Source organism: Colletotrichum orchidophilum (genome assembly GCF_001831195.1).
Source record: "Colletotrichum orchidophilum strain IMI 309357 chromosome Unknown Scaffold_29.1, whole genome shotgun sequence".
Taxonomy (NCBI): domain Eukaryota; kingdom Fungi; phylum Ascomycota; class Sordariomycetes; order Glomerellales; family Glomerellaceae; genus Colletotrichum; species Colletotrichum orchidophilum.
The window spans coordinates 87,199-107,417 of NW_019172985.1; the positions used below are offsets into that span (position 1 = coordinate 87,199).

Below are 20,219 nucleotides of genomic sequence, written 5' to 3' on the forward strand. Positions count from 1 at the left end.
TGTTTGCTGCGCTCGGGAGGTAGGTGCATGAGGTAGTGACGGCGCGACAGCGGGCCTCTGCTTGACACCTGGGCCAGCTCAAGGCTTGCAGGGTTAAGTTTCTACCACTTTCCATTCCGTTGCATTGCGTTGGTTTTGTTTTCACTCTCCTTTCAGCCTCACCAACTATCGACATCTTTTACTTCACAATGTCACACCATACATACATAGATCGTCGACAAAGCCGTGGTGTAAATGTCAAAAATGACAAAAATTATCAGGGCCCAACCGCGATTCGAACGCGGGGCCTCGCCCATTCAAGCTATGCTGAAGGGTTTGAAAACCCGAAGGGCGAATCATACCTCTAGACCATTGGGCCTGATGTTATTCGTTGACTCTCGAAAAGAGAAGCGGACCTAAGACCGTAAAGAGACCAGTCTGGATCGTGGAGGTAAAAGGCAAAGAGACAAACATCCGCGCACTTGAGTTGGGGCATAATGCCGGTTATTTGAGCTCAATCCGACAGCCCAGCGCACTGGTTTCATTACCCAACATTACAATGCCAATCCCAGCAAGGATGACGTTGATAATCGCCCATCTCCGGGAAGATTACAGGACAACGCTCTGCTGCCCAACTATCGTCAGATGCCATTTTCTTCCGGCGAAAAACAAAGCCAACACATCTATCCAGCCGGCGCCTACATCGGAAAGGCTAAGCTCCCCAGGTTAAAAAAAACCACGCAACACACTGCCGCGACACCTAACCCACCGCCAGAACTTTCCCCTCATGCAAGTGTCGGCCGACCTGCGAACCAACCTTACCGATCCCGACCATTCCCAACTGGTTGAGCCCCCACCAACATGATCACCCCCGCGCCCTTCCCTCCTTATCGCAGGGAAAGAAAGTGAAAGGGACACCGGTCGGCCCCGCGCCAAGCACCCGCACTCGATCGACGAGTCAACAATGTCCCAGACCTCCCAGGTCCGTCCCTTGCCCCGGGGGTCAAAAAACTGACGAAGTTACGATACACCGGTTAAATGACCCCGCCAACGCCATTTCCAGCAAGCAAGTCAACGCGACACCAACCCGGGGAGTCGGAAAATGCTACTCACCTCCCACCAGACCCCATCGATAATTAAGCCAGAGAAAAAGGAGGAGAGAAAAATTGACCTCCGATAACGCCCTACCTTGTCCGTGGGCGGTGAGCTTTCCGCACCACCGTCCATCCCCCTTCCCACCGCGAATCGACCCGCACTAATAATACTTCGTCCTGTCCTGTTAGTCGCATTTGTTAAGGTAGGTAATGTTTCTCACCTGCGTCTTTGGCTTCAAAAGTTTCCAAGAGTGCCTCTACCCCGTGTGATCTGCTTCCCATTCTCGCGCCGGGTACCCACACCGATACCACACGAAAAGGACCCAGGTACGGATACCTTCCACAGACATACGCGAGACAAACAACACAAGATGCCCTCCGACCCGGCGGCGGCGGCGGCGACAGAGCCAACACCCTCCTCAATCCTCATCATCGGCTCCGGCGTCTTCGGCCTGACCACAGCCTACGAGCTCGCCCAGCGCCCCCGCTACGCCTCAACAAAGATCACCGTCCTGGACCGCTCCCCGGTTCCCGGCCCCAGCGAGGACGCCGCCTCCGTCGACTCCTCCCGCATCATCCGCGCAGACTACGCCGACCCGGCCTACGCGACCCTCGCCGCCGAGGCCCAGACCGAATGGCGTAAAACATCCCATCCCTCTGACCTCGGCGCGGAGGGCCGCTATAGCCAGTCCGGCCTTTGCCTCGTCGCCGACCCCGTGCCCATCGCCTCGACTGCCTACCTGTCCTCTGCGACAGCAGCAAAGACCAACGCCGATGCCAAGCAAAAGGCCAAAAAGACCTCCCTCGAATACGTCCGCGAAAGCTACAACAACGTCGTCTCCCTGGCAGGCAAGGATGGCGACAAGATCATCAAGGAGCTGCCCACGCCCACAGCCATCAAGGAGTACCTAGGCACGCCAGAGGCCCCCGGTTCATGGGGCTACATCAACCCTCTCGCAGGCTGGGCCGATGCCGGCGCCTCAATGTCCTACCTCGCGCGTAAAGTCCAGGCTCTCAACCGCGTGACCTTCCTCTCCGGCGTCGCAACCCGACTAAACTACACGCCTGATAAGTCCACAGTAACAGGCGTGACGCTCCAGGACGGCTCCGTCCTCTTGGCCGACCTCGTCGTCGTCGCCGCCGGCGCGTGGACCGGCGCCCTCGTTGACTTGTCCGGTCAGGCCATCGCCACGGGCCAGGCCGTCGGCTACATCGACATCACCCCCGCCGAGCTCGAAGTCCTCCGTAAGATGCCCGTGACCCTCAACTTCAGCACCGGCCTCTTCATGATTCCCCCCTCGGGCTTGCAGCTCAAGGTCGCCCGCCACGCCTTCGGCTACCTCAACCCAACCGCCATCCCTCATCCGTCCCCCTCGACCCCGTCCTCCGCGGAATCAACAGTCTCCCTGCCCGCAACCCACCTCACCGACCCCAAACTCAAGTTCCCCGCCGAGGGCGTCGCCGCCCTCCGCAAGGCCGTCCGCACCATCGTCCCCATCCCCGCCATCCACGACCGCCCCTTCGTCCAGACCCGCCTATGCTGGTACACCGACACCCAGACGGGCGACTTCCTCATCTGCCACCACCCAGAAGTCCAAAACCTCTTCGTCGCGACGGGCGGCAGCGGCCACGGCTTCAAGTTTTTGCCCGTGCTCGGTCGTGAAATCGTCAACGTGCTCGAGGGCCGCGGTGACGAGGTGTTTACCGAAAAGTGGCGGTGGAGGGAGGTCAAGAGCAAGGCGGACGTGACCGATTTGTACGAGCACATCATGACTGAAGACGGAAGCCGAGGGGGCATCCCTGGTCTTTTGCTAAAGCAAGAGCAAGCCAAGCTGTAGACTATGTAAAATTTCTACTGAACGTAGGTACATCATGCTCAACGCAAATACCATATAGCAACTAGAGAGCTGTCAAAAATATGTAGTCACAACGAACATTTCAGTCAGTGAAAGTGGCTACACCATCAGTACATTCAGGAAGGGATACTGAGATATTGGAGGCTGCACGTGTCAAGTAATCGGACTGATAGATCTTGGTCAGTGGTGTAGAGCTGGTAGGTTCTGGGGTCAAAATGATAAGTCACATTTGACGTCACACATTCGCCATTAAGCTCTACTAGAAACCGGGCCCTGGCATTGTACTAAAAGATAATGCCGACTTATCGACTCAAATCAAACCCGGAGACTAAGGGCAGAGTAAGACTAGAGTGATCGGTCTTGTCGCCTGAGTACTAAGCCACGCTTACAGCAAAACCGGTTTCCCACATCCGCCAACAGTCCCTCCAGACCTACTGTTCAGGAGGCAACATCAACCCCCGTCCCGAGGCCACTGATTTCTCCCCTCATCCGGTCTCAGACCCCAATGCATCTAAGTCGAGTCCATTAAAGAACGGCAAGGTCGACCTGCGCATCTGCCGTCGACGATGCCACGAGCAGTCTATGTAGTGCCGCGGAATGAGAAATCTTATTCTTTTCGTTTGAATCAACCACCTGGCCGGAAACTTCCAGCGCAGATTAACCTCCTGTACCAACGCCAATGCAATGCAGCAGAAATTTCAAGTAAACAGAAAGAGCGTCGGTGGCTTGTGTCGTGGCCATAATGCCAGATGACGTACGCTCGAATTTTTTTGGGTGTGGTGTGCGGAAAAGAATTCGTGGTATCGTGAAAAAAAAGGTTTCTAGTCGTACAATGTCGGTGGTTTTGTTTCTGGTGGTAGTGGTGGTACATCGACTGGGTCGATGATCTCTCCATGCTTTCAAGTGGCTGTTTAGACCTTGCGGAAATCTGGGAAGGAATTAGTGGACAGAACCAGGAAAACGCCAGAGACGAAGGAAGGCACTCACCCTGAAGCACGGGATAGATCATCTCGAAAGCCTGATAAATCTCCTCCCTCACTTTGGCACCTGTGAGGACAATCTTGCCGCTTACAAATATGAGCAGCACAATTTTGGGCTTGATCATGCGGTAGATGAGACCAGGGAACAACTCCGGTTCGTAAGAACTGAAGTTGTGATGGCGCGAAGCAAGACCCTCCAGGCGGATAGGGAACTTGATATCGCAGGAGCCTACGATGTTCTGTATCTTGAAGTCCGTGAACTTGGCATTGAATCCAAGCTTCTGAATGATACGGGCATACTTGCGGGAGGCAAGTTTCGAGTCATCTTCAGATTTGGCGCCGGTCACAACCATCTTGCCAGAAGCAAAGATCAGGGCAGTGGTTTTGGGCTCGCGAATGCGCATAATGACAGCAGCGAAACGCTACAGGTTTTGATAGTCAGCGACGGTGCGACTGGAACAGTAAAGGGTTAAACCTTACCTTCGGGTTGTACTCTGCATTTCTCGCGTGCAGGGCAATCGTCTTGAGATCCAGGCGGCAATCGAGGTTTACCGTGGCAACGATGTTCCTTGAGTGGGCGAGATAAGCCTCATTGAGCAGAAAAAAGATCACTCATGATATACATACTGCAACGTAGGAGTCAAGCCACTGCCACCCTGCGTCGCGGCCGGCGTCGCAGCAGGTGTCGCGGGTGTCACCCCGGTACCGTTTGCAGGTTGCTGACCGTTGACGACAGGAAGTTGTCCGTTAACAGCGACCTTGTCGCCGCTCGCCTGTGGAGGTAGCTCGTGAGCGCCGCCTGGGAACGACAGTGAACCAGGCGCGGTGAAGGCTTTGGCCTGCGCAGCGCTCGTAGGATGGGTTTGAATCGCCTCCATGATTGCGGGTGGTGAACGAAAAGACGAAACTCAAGAGAGTAGCAGATCTGAGGCCGCTCTAGTTAGTGCCTGGTCTGAGTCGTAGTCGGGATAATGATAGAATATGAAGCACTGCTCTCGAAAATCGCGACTGCGGAAGTGATAATGAAACAGTGTGGAATGGATCGAGTGAAATGTGTCGATATCATGTGTGGGGGAAGGTTTGGTGAAGTGAGAGAACCAGAGTGCGTTTCTAGACTGCAAGGGGGAGAGCCAATCACGAGCGTTGACCACTGCACAGTTTTGTGGCGGAAAGGAAGGTGCGACAGAGATCGCTGAGCGAACGAGGAAGGTATGACCGTCCAAGGCAGGAGAAGCAGGAAAGGGGAGAAGGGCATACCAGTTGTTGGAGATGAACAAATAAATGTCTCCCCTACAGTGTCTGCCGAATAATAGATAGGTAGGTATGCGCGCGTCTTGCGATCCAAATTTTCTTGACGATCAATGCCGGGCTTGTGACAGCGGCGGGAACGGGATGCAAATGGATCAAGTGAGGTAGGCCGACGAGAAGGTCGTGGGTTTCGTAGGCGTCGCTTCGGTAATGTCGCGAATGACCCAGATACCAGCAATCAACTCGACGTCTCTGGATACCTCGTCACGGTTCAAAGCACGGTTGTCTCTATTCGGCGACGGATGCGTGCGATGTCTACAGAGTGCAGCGATTCGTTCTCGACCTGGTCTGTCGTCGGAAGGGTTCGCGCGGGGAATGTGACGGATGGATGTCTCGAGAGGAACGTATTCCAGTTCTTTTCTCGTCTCAGAGTAGGAAGTCCGGGAGCACTTTCAGTTAAGAAGGGATTCCGCCTGGGGTTCTGAGGGGTGACAGTCTGTCGTTGGTTAATAGAGGGAAAGTAGTCGACTTCCGAGGTGGAAACAGAGTCGCGACAGCGAGCTTGTTGTCCAGAAGGATTGCGAGGAAGTAGTTGATGACAGCGGTGATGTTGCGATGACGATGACGACGATGCAAGATCGTAATTGGAGATTTGGGGGTGGACTGAGTGGGGATGGAGAAGGAAAATTAGAAAGGCCGAACGTGAGTGGATGACTACGCAAGGCCGTCGGTCGGAGTTTCCGCGCAAGAATCTCGAAACAAGCGGGTTGGAGGGAGGCCTGCCTCTTTATAATTTTGGCCATCGCCCACCTGAGCAGTCGCCCCAACGACACCTCCCCTGCCACACAACCCAGGGGCCCCAGGCAGCCAGTGCGCCGTGGCGGTTGGTCCTGCTTGCCATTGCTTGTGCTTAGCGGCCGCGCTAAGGACTGCACCCAATCAAAATGCCAGAAAATGCTCATATTATCTCCTTCTTGTCCCCATGTATCCCTGCTGTGACCACCCAGCCCCTGAAGTACCGCAGCATTGCGTCCCAGGTCTCTCTACTTGCATTGCGAAATTCATTGATCTGCCCAAGTCTTTTCTCTCTTTTTTTTTTTTTCCTTTTTTCGACAATGCGTCCTGGCCAGTGCTTACCCTCTCCTTGCGTTGCTTTGCCTCCCACTTGCCTCTGGCGTGGCCTCTCGCTGGCTGCTGCCAGTCTTGATTCCCTTCACAACAGAGGCTGGGAGGCCCTCCCTGATGGATCCTATGTCATCGTCATCTGCCATCCTCTTTTTTTTTTTTTTCTCTGTTACCCCGGAGCCTGCTTTCTTGCCCTTCCACTGCAAGGCTTTCCCCCTTCATCTACTTTTTTTTTTTTTTTTTTTTTTTTGTCCTTTTTTTCCTCCTTTTTTTCTCTCCTCCCTTTTTTTTCTCTCTCCCTCCCCCTTTCCCCACCTTTTTTCCTCTCTCCCCCCCCTTTCCTCCCCCCCCCCCCCTTTTTTTTTTTTTTTTTGGGGCCTGTATCTCCTACTAGCTGTGACTCGACTCGCTTACTTTCCTGGCCCATCCCTGATGGCCACACTTTCTAGTCGGTCCTCCCTCGTTCTTCCGTCAACGCAACCCGGCTTGATCATCCACTCCGACCGCGAGCCCTTCTTCTTCCTCGCTTTCATTTCGGACCTGTGGCCAAATTGCGACCTTAACTCAGGTTTATCTACGACGAGCACGGATTTCATTCTTGTCATGATGCAGCGCTCTCTCATCACCTCTTGCCACTCCCTCACGACGCGACGGGTCAGCAGGAGCAGCACCGACACCATCGCGAGACCAACCATATCTGACAGGAGAATGACGACGATTCCGTTCGTCACAGCCCTGTACTCAAACAGAGGGAATCGGAACGAATGGCGCGTCTTCGTTTGCTCATGCCGCACCGCGCCAGCTCAGCCCAAACCTGCCAATCCAGCCGGGCAACAGGCCGTGGGCCGTGTCAAGACCATCTGGACGCCAACCAAATGCAAAATCCCACTGGCGGCGCTACCTCATACGGGTGGCCGCTACCACAAACGCTACCCACGACCTGCCGGCCCATTCCACCATTCCGCTCGCCTCTTCCTCCTTCCCACTCTGTCCCAGACTCACAGTCAACAAAACCCCCAGGCAAACTTCACAGGCTTCCCAGCGCCGCGTCAGTTTCTTTGGCTGCTGCAGCACACCCACGACTCCAGAGCCCAAGTGGGTGGTGTTCTGGATTGACAATGACTGGGCCACCCCCCTCCATCCTCACCCCTTTCTGGCCTGCCCCCTTCCCTCCCCCCTTTTTATGATTTCTTCCACCCTCCTGCCCCAGCAATCGGAGGGGACCTTTTCCCTTTTCTAACCCTCTTCCCTCAGTCTCCAACCACACGCTAGCGCTCTGAAACGCTGAGCATACCCCCTACTTTTGATGGCCTCACTGACGATCAACTCCGACACGAGCTCTGTCAGTGCAAAACGGCGGCAGCGGCAAGAACAGCAACATCAGCGAACGGCCTCGCCGTCAAACCTGTCAGAAGGATCACCAGACCACGTTGTCAGCATGTCGCCCGGACGCGAGAACACGACACAACGCGGGGACCGAACAACAAAAAAGGGACGGCCATGACCACGAGGAACGCGAAAACAGCAACTTTTTTTTTTTGTCAATGGCGTCTGCACTGCTTTCGGGCATCCGCGGTCTGTTGGCAGGAATTTATGGGCCGTGGCAGCAAACAGGCGGTTTGCGAGGTGTGAGTCATTGACTTCAGACCGGTTCCAATCGGCCAGTGCCAGCCATGGCAAGGGCGAGACGGAAAAGGGATTGGGGGGAAAAAGGCTGGGTCTCTGCCAGTCTGGGGCGTGTTTGTCGCCCGCCTCCCCCCCAGGCCCCCGCAACAAGAATGGCGCGTATTGGGTACGCGAGCCTTGCCACGCCGCGGGCCATTACTGGAGAATCTCTGGAACCCGAACTCTCGCTCGATGAAAAACTTTGTCGACATCCGCCAACGCCCTCCCAAACAAACCCACACTACCTGTGCTGTAAGTTCGCTCTCCCATGGCAGTCCCTTCAGCTCGACTCGTGCCTTTTTTCTCGACTTTGCCTAGCCCACGCATGCATGGGCGTTGCTTTGCCATCGACGCAGAGAAAGGGCGCTTGCACCAACAATACAGATGCAAATTTTATTGCAATCTTATAGCCAGGTATCAGTTACTGGGTCTCTCGCGGGACTGTGGCAATGGTCCGTGCACCCTCAAGTACCTCGGGATCCCTTCCGAGGTCGAGGTACACGTCCAGGTCTTGGGCTTTGCTCTCGCGACTCATGCATGTGCGAGCCAAAAACCTCAGGCCAAGTTTTCTTTTTTTCCATACGTCGCTTGCTTCTCTATGCGGCTTAAAGGCCGCATCTCGGCCTTGCGGGCCCTACGAATGCTCCATCCGCACTGCGACTCATGAGACCTCAAACATCAAACTCCAAAATCCGACAGCCTCGTTGGAACATGGAGGTGGTTCAGCCTCCGTCACGCAGCATGCTGTATCCCATTCCTGCCTCCATCGCGACGCCCAAGGTTTGGCTGCCCATGGCACTGCCAATTCGCTTTCGCTTTGCGCAGTGACTGACTATCCGTACTCCGTACGATAACAACCAAACAAACCCAAAGAGCTGCACGACTCGATGAGCTGGCACGCGGCGCACGCGAGCCGACGAGATCAAAGTGCGCACTTGTCCAACTGATGCTGTACGGATACTCTGGCCACTGAGACGGCCTGAGCCCGCATTCTTCACTCTTTTAATGTGTTCCGTTCCAGCCTCGCTCAACGCATGGAGTCCATGAACCACAATTGTCTCGCAAGTCGCGTCGCACCCTTGGTGTCTCCGATGTCGTTCCTCCATTCCGCCCAAAGTAGAGGTTTACCTCCGACCGGGTGGCACTCGTCGCAGTCGCAACTTGCAAGAGGGTAATGCACGCTCTGCAGGGACGGGACTCTTTTCTTTCTCGCTATGTGTGTCGGCTTGATTTAACGGGCCCCTCCCTCCACCTTCCCAGTCCCTCTAAATCCATTCACCAATCCATCCATCCATCCATCGGTGGTCAATCACGAGCCGAACGACGTCGCAAGAGTCGGGACCCCTTGACTTCGGCCTTCTTCCAGAACTCTTCATCATGCAGACTGAGAGTGTCGGGCATTCGTCTGATATGCCCACCGGCCTAGATGGGAAATCGCGTGTCGTCATTCACACAATAGGGAGTAAGGGTATCGCTGCGTCGTCTTTGCCGATGTGGCTGCCACGGCCGGTACTCACTTCTGCCGCTGCTGCTTTTTTTGGGTTATGAATGGTCTCTGCGCAATCACATGGCATCCTCGAGTTTCTTTGTCATGATATTCTGCCTTTGCTTGTTTTGCGCGCCATGGTGTTTCTACAACTATACATGCTACCATCCCGGTACCACAACCATTGACACCAGCATTCTATTCGGGGCCTCTAGGTGTTCATAGCATATCCTAACCCCCCCTTGCATGCCTAGCCATTTTCGTACCACCGTCTTTGGCATGCCGTATGAGTATCCATTTACAGTTTTTGTTTGGCCTGATGAGGGCCATGACGGCTTTGAACTCGTTCAGAACAGACGACAGAAGAGACAACAAGATCTCCCTGCATCAGATATTCCAGCCAGGAGGACGCTGATGGATAAAAGTCATCATCTCATAGTCTATGACATGTAGTACTTGGGACCCTCTCCGCCCTGCGGGACCTGCCAGTTGATGTCTTGGTTCGGCGCCTTGATGTCGCACGTCTTACAGTGGATGCAGCTGTACACGGTTCGAGTCAGTTTAACAGTTCTCTCATCACTCTCATAATCACACCGATTTTCTCCGCTGCTTCCCAAAGACCAGCAAAGGTGGGTGGGACATGGCAACGTGACAAGAAAATTGATTTGGCAAGGTGACGAGGGGGAGGGGAGAAAAATAAAACTTACTTTTGCGCGTTAATCTGGAACCTCACCCCGAGCTCCTTGGTATCGTCTTCGACATACTCGTACACGCCCGCAGGACAGAACCGGTTCTCGACGCCCTTGAACTTGGGCCACGTCTCGCGCGTGTGTTTCTCCCAGTCCTTGACCTGCAGGTGCACCGGCTGGTCCTCCTCGTGGTTCGTGCCCGTGCGGCTGACGCTCGTGAGGATGTCAAACGAGATCTTGCCGTCCGGCTTTGCGTATTCAATCTTGGAAAACTTGTCTGCCGCGCCCGTGGCCGCGTGGTCCGGTGTCTTGTGCTTCAGCGTCCAGGGGACCCGGCCCTTGAGGACGTACGCTTCGAGGCCGGAGTAGGCGATGCCGCCGTACAGGCCCAGCGGGGTGTGGAAGGATGGCCGGAAGTTGCGTACCTCTTTGAGTTCTTTCCAGATTGAGGATTCGCGGAGCTTGTCCTCATAGTCGTAGAGGAAGACCGTGTCCCGCTCCTTTTCCTCGGCTTCCTCTCCCTCTCCCTCCTCTGCCGGCGCGCTACTGCTAGACGGGGAGAGCGCGGCGAAGGCGGCCTCGGCGGCGAGCATGCCCGACTTCATGGCGTTGTGCGTGCCCTTGATCTTGGGCAGGTTAACGAAGCCCGCCGAGTCGCCAATGAGCGCGCCGCCGGGGAAAGCGCACTTGGGGATGGACTGGAACCCGCCCTCGATGAGGGCGCGCGCCCCGTACGTGAGGCACTTTCCGCCCTCGAGAACCTCCTTGTACATGGGATGGTGCTTCATCTTCTGGAACTCGCCGTAGGGCGAGACCCAGGGGTTCTCGTAGTCGAGCGCGACGACGAGGCCGATGCTCACGAGATTATCGCCAAAGTGGTACATCCAGCCGCCGCCGTAGAGGTCCTTGGACAGCGGGTAACCCATCGAGTGCGTGATGGAACCCCGCTGGAACTTTTCCGGCTGCACCTCCCACACCTCCTTGATGCCGAGCGCGTACGTCTGGTGCTGGCTGTCGCGGCGCAGGTCAAACTTTTTAATGACCTGCTTGCTCAGGCTGCCGTGGCATCCCTCGGCGAAGAGCGTGCAGCGCGCGTGAAACTCCATGCCGCGCTCAAACGCCTCCTTGGGCTTCCCGTCGCGGCCCACGCCGAGGTCATTTGTTGCGACGCCCTTTACGCTGCCGTCAACCTCGTTGTACAGCACCTCAGAGGCGGCGAAACCAGGGTAGACCTCGACGCCGAGCTCCTCGGCGCGGTCGCCCAGCCATTTGGTAAACTGGTTCAGCGAGACAATATAGTTGCCGTCGTTGTGCATCTGCGGCGGGGTCGGGAGGGGGATCGCGGCCGTCTTTGTAAGGAAGCGCATGCGGTCGCCGCCGGCTGGCGTGGCGTACTCGAAACGGTCCGGGTTGTCCTCGGACAGCCAGTCCGGGATCAGCTCGTCAATGGCCGTCGGCTGGATGACGGCGCCCGAGAGGATGTGCGCACCCATCTCGCCGGCCTTTTCGAGGAGGAGGACGCGAAAGTCTTCATTGCCGGCTTCGTTGGCGAGCTGCTTGAGTCGGATTGCGGCGCTGAGACCGGCGGGGCCTGAAGGTTGAATATTGTCAGCTCAAGGGGGTTCTAAGCAGAATAGAAACAGAAAAGGAGTGCAGGGGTGGGCTCGTTCCGTACCGCCGCCTACAATGACAACATCGACCTCATCAGATTCACGCTCAATCGTTGCCGGGTCAAACCCCTCGTCCTCGTTGCTTCGTCGTCTTCTGCTTGTTGTGAAAGTGCGTGCGCCCAGGGGCTTGAAGATGGTAACGCCGGCAGAGCCCCGTGTAGAAGGTATCCTGCCAATCGTGGTTCTGGAAGAGGTTGTTGAACTGGCGGTGGTGGTGGCGGTGGTGGCGAGTCCTGCTTGGGCGGGACGTGTAGACCGGAATCGACACCTTGAGAGGTTGCGCGTGCTGCGCTGCAGACTCCTCGCGAGAGGTGAAGCCGAGCTGCTCATCTTGGCTATGGAGATGCGGGCGGGCGAGCGCGCGTGTGTGTCATGTACGTGATCGTGTTATAGGTAGGAGAGGTGTGTGTTCGTCTCTAAAGAACCGGACTACCGCGAGGCACGTCCAAGTCGGCGTGGGTTCGCTCCGTTCTGTTGGGTGCTTTGCGCTTTGAGAAAGAAGCCGAGGAAAGCTAGTGAGGTGGGCGCAATTGGTGTTTCTTCCTCCAGCTGCGGTCTTTATGGTTCGTCAATTGGAAGTGGTGCGATTCAAAGTTCTAGCGGGACCTGGAGGATTAGAGAGGGGAAAAGGCAGCGGCGGATCCTTTGCAGCAGACACTGGGGATCTCGACGAGCTTCGTTTCTCCCCGTCTCTACTACGTAATAGTGCGAGCGGTGGTCAAGATGTTGAGTACTGCCGCCCACCAGCTCGGGCCCTGGTGGTGATAGCCGAGAGAAACCGGTCGTTGTGCTTGGACTCGGTCAGTACTTCTGCCAGACAGCAAAGGGCCACCCAACCCGAAGGTAGACTCTTGGTATCCGTAGATGTTCTTTTTACAGCTGAAAGGTACCTGCGTACCAGTGACCGGGAGAAGCCGAATGACTCCCAGGGGGTCTACTAATGGTCAACCGCTGCAAAGAGTTTAACGTCTGGAGCATCGAGCCGCAACCGTCCAATCACCGGCGCCAAATTTCTAATGTGAGCTGGGTCCCTCCAATGTCGTTTCGGCAGCAAGGGGGAGCTGAGGCCGTCGGCGTAGCCTTCATTTTGGCCGAGTGCGCGCTCAGCAAAGAGAATGACACTGGATTTCTGGACAGCACCTGCGACTCAGGAGTCCGGCGTTTGTGTGTGCACTTAAGTACATGTACTCTGTACTATCCTATATAATTACTGGAGGAAACCATCCATGATCCATATGACACATTTAACAATGCTGTTCTGTTTGTACGCCTTCAAGCGCCATCAACCCTGGGTTCGGGTTGGCGCTACCTTTTTTGGTGTCGCTGCATAGCTGGGTGGCACATCCTCCTCTCTAGTGCCCCAGTTGCTCTCCTTCGAGCCGACAGTGAGTTCCAATACACCGCCCTCGTAGAAGAATTCGTGATTTATCCAATTCTTTGTGTATGGTCTTCCGTTCAGAGTGGCGCTCTGTATGTATATGCCCTCGGCGAGCTCTCTGTCATCCTTTGCGACCTTTCGGATAACAGCGGGCTTGGCCCCCCGGCTCTTAAGCCGCACCTCGGGGAAGAAGGGCGGTATGACGAGGTACACGTCCTGCCCCGCGACGGGGAAGAACCCCATCATGGCAAGCGCGCTGAAAGCCCCCATGGCGCAGTCATCATTGCCCGGGATGCCATTGATCGTGGCGTTGAACTGTGAAGGAATGTAGCTCCGTGTGGTGCGGGAGCTGAGGCCGGGTCTACCCGCGTAATGGAACTGGAACACGGTAAGGAATGCCTGTTCATTGCCCATGTAGACGATGTTGCCGCCGTGGTAGTATTCGAGCCTGTCGACAAACGCATCCCGACCTCCCATTAGATTGATCAAGGTTGCCATATCCTGCGGTGCAAAGAACGAGTACAGCCAGGGTGAGCCCTCGTATGTCGCCTGTGCCGTATCGAAGTAGCAGAGATGCTGTTCAGTGTTGGGCGAACAGATGCGCGTGTTCTGGTACGTAAACGAGCCATTCATCAACTTCGGCATCAGAAACCCCGTGTACTTTGTCCGCCCCACCTCCTGATTGTCCTTGTCTTGGATAATGTCTTCTTGGGCCGGATTCCAGAGGTTCTGCCAGTTGGCGCTGCGCTGCATGTATTTTTCAAAGTCTTCCTTGTGGCCAAGTCCTTGGGCCATTTCGGCGATACAAAAATCGTCGTAGGCGTACTCGACGGTCCGAGAAACGGACCTGCTATGCGGACCCGTCGATACTCGGTCCATATGGTCCTCTGCAATGTATCCCAAACCGAACCAGCTTTGCAGATTACCGCGGCCTTCTACGCCAAAATGCTGCGGCGCCACTGCAAGCTTTGAGTTAGAGATTTGTTCGTCATCATCGTCATCGCAACTACGTACCTTCGGCATCAGAAACCACGGCCTCGTATGCGGTCTTCCAGTCAACCCCATTGGTAATATTTTTCAAATACGCATCTGCAATCACGATATCCGCGTTCGAGCCTCCTTGGCTGAACCCCTTGCAGAATGACATTCTGCAGTCCGGAAGCTTTCCAACAAATCTGAATATATCCACCAGTGTTCGAACCATCTGTGTTTGAGCTTCTGGGTCTATAATAGTCAGTAGTGGATGCTGGGCTCGAAAAGAGTCCCAAATGCAGTAGAACGAGTCGAAGTACGGTTCAGACGACTCCCATAACGGGTTCTCGCCAGTGTAGTTCTGCGGTGACAGCAGACTTCGATACAGACCCGACCAAAATACAGTCTTGATGTCTTCACTGACGCCTTCTGTGCTAACATCAACCGCTGAGAGCTTGTCGGCCCAAATTGATTCCGCAGCACGCACAGTGCCGTCAAAGTCGAAATTGGGGATATCGTTCTCTGCATTTTTGCAAGCTTTTTTGACAGAGATAAAAGAGAGGCCGACTCTGGCAAGGATTTGGTTATTCGTAGGACGATCGAACTGCAGCCACGCGCCAGCGGCACCGGTGGGGTTGTGAATGCCGCGAGTAAACTCCGCAAGGTACTTGTCCGTATCGCGTGGGTCGTCGCCCTCAAAAACACCAGATTTTCGTATCGGAGCGCCCCGAAAGTCGGCGCAGAAGAATGCCCTGTAGCTATCTTGACCAAATGAAGGTCTGAAAGTGCCTTCGCCAATGACACGGCCAGACTCATACACTTGGATGCCCCCGCTAGATCTGCTCTGGGCAATGTCCGTGAGGTCAATAAGAATCAACGGGCTGCTCACGACTTCAACGATGTTGAGATCAGCGGCGTTTTCGTAGGATACGGTGTTGTTTGGTGAGAAGTTGAAGCGGAAAAGAGTTGTTCGCTCACTGGCCGTCATCTCTGCACCGACAGTGTTGGTAAGGTTGACAGAAAAGTAGCCTGGACGGGCCACAACAGAGTCATTCACGCGAAAAAGGCTTCTTGATTCCGTCGTGAAGTTGCAGGCCAGGTAATCATCGTTGGGGCAGCCGGGATGAGGGAACAGAGGGAAATTGCCTAGAGATGATGACTGTGCGACTTGTGAGCAAGACATTGTGCGGTTGGATGATGGAATCAGAGCTTCTTACACCCCCAGTTCCTGTCCGGATTCGTTAGGATTAGAATCAAGTCAATAGATATTAGGAAGACTTACCAGAATCATGCAAATGAGAGAACCCGGTTATCTTGGAGTTATCAGATACCCAGCCAGCCGCGTTCTCGGCTCTAGAGTCCGTGTCCGCGCAGGCCTTGGCCATTCCTACCGAAGAACATCAGAAAGGGGATCTCTCGTGACCGAAAATGATGTATCATTTACCGTATGGCAATGATGCGCCAGGAAACACATGACCTGAGATTTGGTCAGCTGGATACCATCAAGTATATTGAGCAAACGAACTGACCTCCATTGGTAGTTCCAATTAACGGATTAATGTATTCCAGTACGGCTCGTTGTGCTTTGGAACCTTGTTTGGTGATGACGAGGTTGGTTAGGCCGCCGGTCTCTGAGAGAGGCCACCAGAGGACCAGGCAGACGACGACAGCAGCGAACACTGCCAGTCGAAGAGGTCGGGATAGACCGATGGCTGGAACGAGGACGGCCATTCTAGGCTGGGGTTATTGTGGACCACTCGAGTATCGCGGGTCAACAATCAAGTGCCCTCAGATTAAGAAATGAGTTAGACAAACAGAACTTCTGCCCATCAGAAGGCTTGCAGGGCTGGACGATGACGAGATCGCCGAGATGGCGGATCTGCCTAAGCAGTCATACGGACGTGTTGTTAAAAAGAAAAAGAACCTGGCGATCTCAGTAGAAGTCTGCAAGGGCTGTCCGAGTTACGCCGTACTAGAAGAATGCAGCTTGTTGATTATAGAGGTTGAAAATGAAGAAGTCAGCCGCATACGTGGGATGTTTCCAACGAAGCAATAGCGTGTGCCTCCGGCCTGACGTAGCTAGCTACTTGAGCTTGACTGGGATGGATGCGTATTGCTTGATGTGCGTGCAATCAAGGCCGGGAAGTCCTTCAGCTGAAGTCGGAAGTAAGGCAAGTCTCGGCAGCTCGTGCTTCGCTCCGTCCCTTCGGTTCAAAACGGAATCATGCAGCAAGTGCAAACGATAATGATGCGATTCGAACTGGTAAGTTCGAGCTTCAAGGCGCATGCCGCGGAAAGGGTAACAGGATGCGTGTTGAGAGAGATACGGGCAGGCAGTCCTTGTTAAGTAACTGAGGAAGCCTCCAAATCCCCGCTGGGAGGGATGGATGGGGAACAACAAGGATTCTGTTTTTCTACGGAAACTTTACGGATACTCCACGTCTATCTGCCTCCTGAACTATCTCGCTCTGCTCGCCGCCAGCCCGAAACGGTACCCTTGCCGACGCCATTGGGTAGCTGCGGCCACCAATTGACGCGATGGGACGGATCTGGATGTGGTCGAATAACCTGCAGTTGGCCGGCTATTTCACGAGATGGCGATACCGGCTTGGCACCCATTTAGACGCGGAATTTCAACTCCAAGGTCCCAGTGTGGCTAGAGCTGGGAGCAACAGGTCGGCTTCCGTCCCGAAAACATGTGCCGCGCAGCAGGTCTGATCTGATGGTGGCCGCATTGCAGTAACCAGCTCGGTCGTCACAAATAAGGTTAAATGTTAGTGCACTTGGTGCCGAGTCGCCGAGCCAGCCGTTATCAAGTCATTTATTTCTAACACCACCAGAGGTATCCGTTCGTATCCAACCAGCACTCCTTCTCCAAGACAAAGAGCCACGTGCTCTGGTGTGTTCCTTCCTCCCTCGCACCGTTGGACTTGTCGTATTCCTACCTTGTCTACTCCGTACTACCCAAAATAATTCTCACACTGACGCTCCTTGACCCAGATACACGTCCGAGATTCTGTAACGGCCATGTCCATTATCGCGCAAAGCCCATCTTCTGCCGGCCTCGTCACATATGCTGCGACTACCTTATCTCAAAAGCTGAGCATAGATCATGCTGACTTGGCTCTGGTTTCCAGAGGAAAGTCCAAGCGGACTCCCTCCCCGCTCAGTTCCACCAGAAGCCATTCAGACGCAGTCCAACCAAAAAGCTTCTGGAAAACGTCCTCACCGCAAGCTCTATTCGAGCAATCTGGTCCGACAGCGCGGTGGACCTCCTCCACCCACCCATCCAATTCGATGCATCCTTCATCGACCCATCAGGGCCCATCAGGGGAGACTCCCTCGCCGACACGATGTGCATAGCCGAGTGGCTGCCGTTGGGCTAACATTGCCGTTTCTTAGCTGGAGATCCAGCAGCTGCATCAAGGCGGAGAACCCTGCTCCCATCCTGGCTCCAACCGCCTCGATTCGCACTTGCTCCTCCCACTGGCAATGCTGGAAGCTTGAGTCGGGGGCAACCCTTGTCTGTCAACAAGCGTCAGGGTCCCCATCAGCGTTTGAGAGCCAGTCCATACCTATCTATTCCCGCTGCCTCCTGAAGCTCACCGGCACATTCCAAACACAATTCGTGGCCTAAACTTTGTGGGTTGTCTGGGCTGCCCGATGCTAAAATGTCGTGGCAGCCCGTTGGTTTCCCACGAACTGACTTTCCCGGCGAGTTCTTCAATCAACGCAGTATATCTTCTTCGCCCTGGTCTACCTCATTATCGTCACCAACTCTGACGGATTGGCGGCATGCTGTGGACACACTAACAAGCAGAACGACACCATTTCATATTCCCCTGGCAATACCGCAACGTTCTTATTAATCTCCATTTACAACGTTCCCTCCCCCGCATCTCTTGATTGCTTTCCCCGCTCATCATCCAAGGCCACGCGAACTATAGTTCATCCTGGGATCAGAGGAACATGAGGTCAGGCACTTGACCATTCCCCCTCGGCTACTTCACAATCATGCCCTGTCCGCTGCGGTCTAGACATCGCGACGTCTTGCGGCCGTGACCGTAGCCTCATTGGAAATATCTCTAGAGTCATCATGGCCCTCCTGTACAGCCTCGCCTTCGCCGGCCTGGCGGCAGCGAATCTCAGACCCGACTGTCCTCACTTCACCTACTACGCAGCAACACCTCACGAGCCCTTCTCCGAGGGCGTCCATAAGCTCGCCTACCAGCGTCCCCCGCCAGAATGCCGCACGGCTAGCTATCCAGAGGTCGAGAAGACCATCACTGAGATGAAGACCCTCGTCAAAGACCCTGACCTCTACCGTCTCTTCGAGAACACCTTTCCCAACACCCTCGATACCACCGTCGCTTGGACCGGTGTTGCCGAAGACGACGAAGATGAGGAGCTCAGCTTCATCATTACCGGCGACATCAACGCGGAGTGGCTCAGGGATAGCAGTAACCAGCTGCAGAGCTATCGCTCTCTGCTTACACGCAACTCCTCGGCAGGCTCTCTCGCGGCTCTATATCGCGGCGCTATCAACCTGCAGGCTCGCTATGTTCGCTTTGCACCTCACTGCAATGCCTTCCAACCGCCAGAAGAATCTGAAATAGCCCCGGCAGACAACGAGGCCGGCGGCGCGACGGATCACATCTCACCACAGTACCCGACTTACTCTTTCTTCGAGTGCAAGTATGTAGAACCTTTTGTCTGTCCCTCAGGATCGTAAGCGCTCTAAGACGTTTTAGATACGAGCTGGACTCCCTCGCCGCCTTCCTCCAGCTCTCCCACGACTACCACGCCGCCACCGCCGACAAGAACTTCTTCGCCCGCTTCAACTGGTCCAAGGCCGTCGCCGTCCTCCTCAACACCACAGACGCCCTGCGCACCGGTACCTACGCAGCAGACGGCACCTTAAACCCCTCCCCGGCCCTCTTCGAGCGCCGCGCCGTCACTGCATCAGAGACGCTCTCCAACGGCGGCAACGGCGCCCCGACCCAGGGCGGCACCGGCATGATTCGCAGCTTCTTCCGTCCCAGCGACGATAGCTGCATCTACCAGCTCTTCGTGCCGGCCAATATGATGTTCGCGCGGTACCTCACTTCGTGCGCCGCGATCATGGACGGTATCGACGTCGGCCTCGCCGAGCGCATGAGGGAGTCCGCCAAGGTCGTTCGCGAGGGCATCGAGGCGCACGGGAAGATGACGCATCCTAAGTTTGGCGAGATTTACTCGTACGAGGTCGACGGCTTCGGCAGTTACAATATCATGGTTCGTCCCAAATCTTTTCTCTTCCTTCCTACGCTTACACCATAAAATCAAAACATCCTTCTTTTCGGGCATCTCCTGCGTCTCATTTATCTAATACGCATAAACCCAGGATGACGCCAACATCCCCTCCCTCCTCTCGGCACCCCACTACGGCTACCTCTCCGCCTCTGACCCAATTTACCAAAATACTCGCCGCTTCGTACTCTCCACCTCGAACCCGTACCAGATGCGCGGCTCTGTCCTCAACGCCACGGGCGGCCCGCACGTCGGTCCCGGAAACGCCTGGCCCATGGCCCTGATCGCGCAGCTCATGACCTCGGACGACGACGAGGAGATCTCCAGCGGCTTGCGCCAGCTCGTCAGCTCGACGAACCGCCTCGGCCTCATTCACGAGTCCGTGAACAGCCATGACGCCTCCAAGTTCACCCGACCTTGGTAAGTTGTTCCCGGTGACCAATTCCCTAACAGTCATAGCATGCATACTGCGCGCTGGACTGGCCTTACTAACACCTTTTTGCAGGTTCGCCTGGGCCAATGGTCTGTTCGGACAAATGATGCTGGATCTTAGGGAGAGGAAGCCGCATTTGCTGAGGAGGAGTTATCAGTAGAGTGGCCGACTGCAGCATATGTCCTACTAGCCATGGTATTGTCAACTTACGCGTCGGTCCCTAAACGATACCTCTCAATTTATTCCCATTTAGGCATGGCCATTAGATATACATACTCTAGCTTATGAATTAGATGAGGAGATGCTACATACAATGCCATCCAAGGTCAATCTCATTTCCACTGCCATTCTCCTA

At 55.1% G+C, this 20,219-nt stretch overlaps 7 protein-coding genes across 7 annotated transcripts; 4 read left to right on the forward strand and 3 right to left on the reverse strand.

Annotated features, from left to right (window-relative positions):
- Positions 1 to 1,444: 1,444 nt before the first annotated feature.
- CORC01_04409 (FAD dependent oxidoreductase) lies at positions 1,445 to 2,911 on the forward strand (the record flags this gene model as incomplete). Its single annotated transcript, XM_022616056.1, has 1 exon — positions 1,445 to 2,911. The coding sequence occupies one exon, from the start codon at positions 1,445 to 1,447 to the stop codon at positions 2,909 to 2,911; it is 1,467 nt and encodes a 488-aa protein (XP_022477364.1).
- Positions 2,912 to 3,840: 929 nt separating this feature from the next.
- Positions 3,841 to 4,787, reverse strand: CORC01_04410 (transcription factor TFIID; the record flags this gene model as incomplete). The annotated part of the gene is made up of 4 exons (XM_022616057.1): positions 3,841 to 3,857; positions 3,917 to 4,331; positions 4,390 to 4,477; positions 4,537 to 4,787. 4 exons carry the CDS (start codon positions 4,785 to 4,787, stop codon positions 3,841 to 3,843), a joined length of 771 nt encoding a protein of 256 aa, XP_022477365.1.
- A 1,927-nt stretch (positions 4,788 to 6,714) lies between these two features.
- Positions 6,715 to 7,398, forward strand: CORC01_04411 (uncharacterized protein; the record flags this gene model as incomplete). Its single annotated transcript, XM_022616058.1, has 1 exon — positions 6,715 to 7,398. The coding sequence occupies one exon, from the start codon at positions 6,715 to 6,717 to the stop codon at positions 7,396 to 7,398; it is 684 nt and encodes a 227-aa protein (XP_022477366.1).
- A 2,475-nt stretch (positions 7,399 to 9,873) lies between these two features.
- On the reverse strand, positions 9,874 to 12,122 carry CORC01_04412 (electron transfer flavoprotein-ubiquinone oxidoreductase; the record flags this gene model as incomplete). Its single annotated transcript, XM_022616059.1, has 3 exons — positions 9,874 to 9,973; positions 10,141 to 11,713; positions 11,798 to 12,122. 3 exons carry the CDS (start codon positions 12,120 to 12,122, stop codon positions 9,874 to 9,876), a joined length of 1,998 nt encoding a protein of 665 aa, XP_022477367.1.
- Positions 12,123 to 13,074: 952 nt separating this feature from the next.
- On the reverse strand, positions 13,075 to 15,873 carry CORC01_04413 (glycosyl hydrolase family 92; the record flags this gene model as incomplete). The annotated part of the gene is made up of 6 exons (XM_022616060.1): positions 13,075 to 14,129; positions 14,185 to 15,301; positions 15,360 to 15,370; positions 15,425 to 15,529; positions 15,587 to 15,619; positions 15,672 to 15,873. 6 exons carry the CDS (start codon positions 15,871 to 15,873, stop codon positions 13,075 to 13,077), a joined length of 2,523 nt encoding a protein of 840 aa, XP_022477368.1.
- A 493-nt stretch (positions 15,874 to 16,366) lies between these two features.
- CORC01_04414 (uncharacterized protein) lies at positions 16,367 to 17,528 on the forward strand (the record flags this gene model as incomplete). The annotated part of the gene is made up of 3 exons (XM_022616061.1): positions 16,367 to 16,405; positions 17,143 to 17,208; positions 17,280 to 17,528. The coding sequence occupies 3 exons, from the start codon at positions 16,367 to 16,369 to the stop codon at positions 17,526 to 17,528; spliced, it is 354 nt and encodes a 117-aa protein (XP_022477369.1).
- A 710-nt stretch (positions 17,529 to 18,238) lies between these two features.
- Positions 18,239 to 20,024, forward strand: CORC01_04415 (uncharacterized protein; the record flags this gene model as incomplete). The annotated part of the gene is made up of 4 exons (XM_022616062.1): positions 18,239 to 18,837; positions 18,894 to 19,416; positions 19,526 to 19,851; positions 19,937 to 20,024. 4 exons carry the CDS (start codon positions 18,239 to 18,241, stop codon positions 20,022 to 20,024), a joined length of 1,536 nt encoding a protein of 511 aa, XP_022477370.1.
- Positions 20,025 to 20,219: the final 195 nt, after the last annotated feature.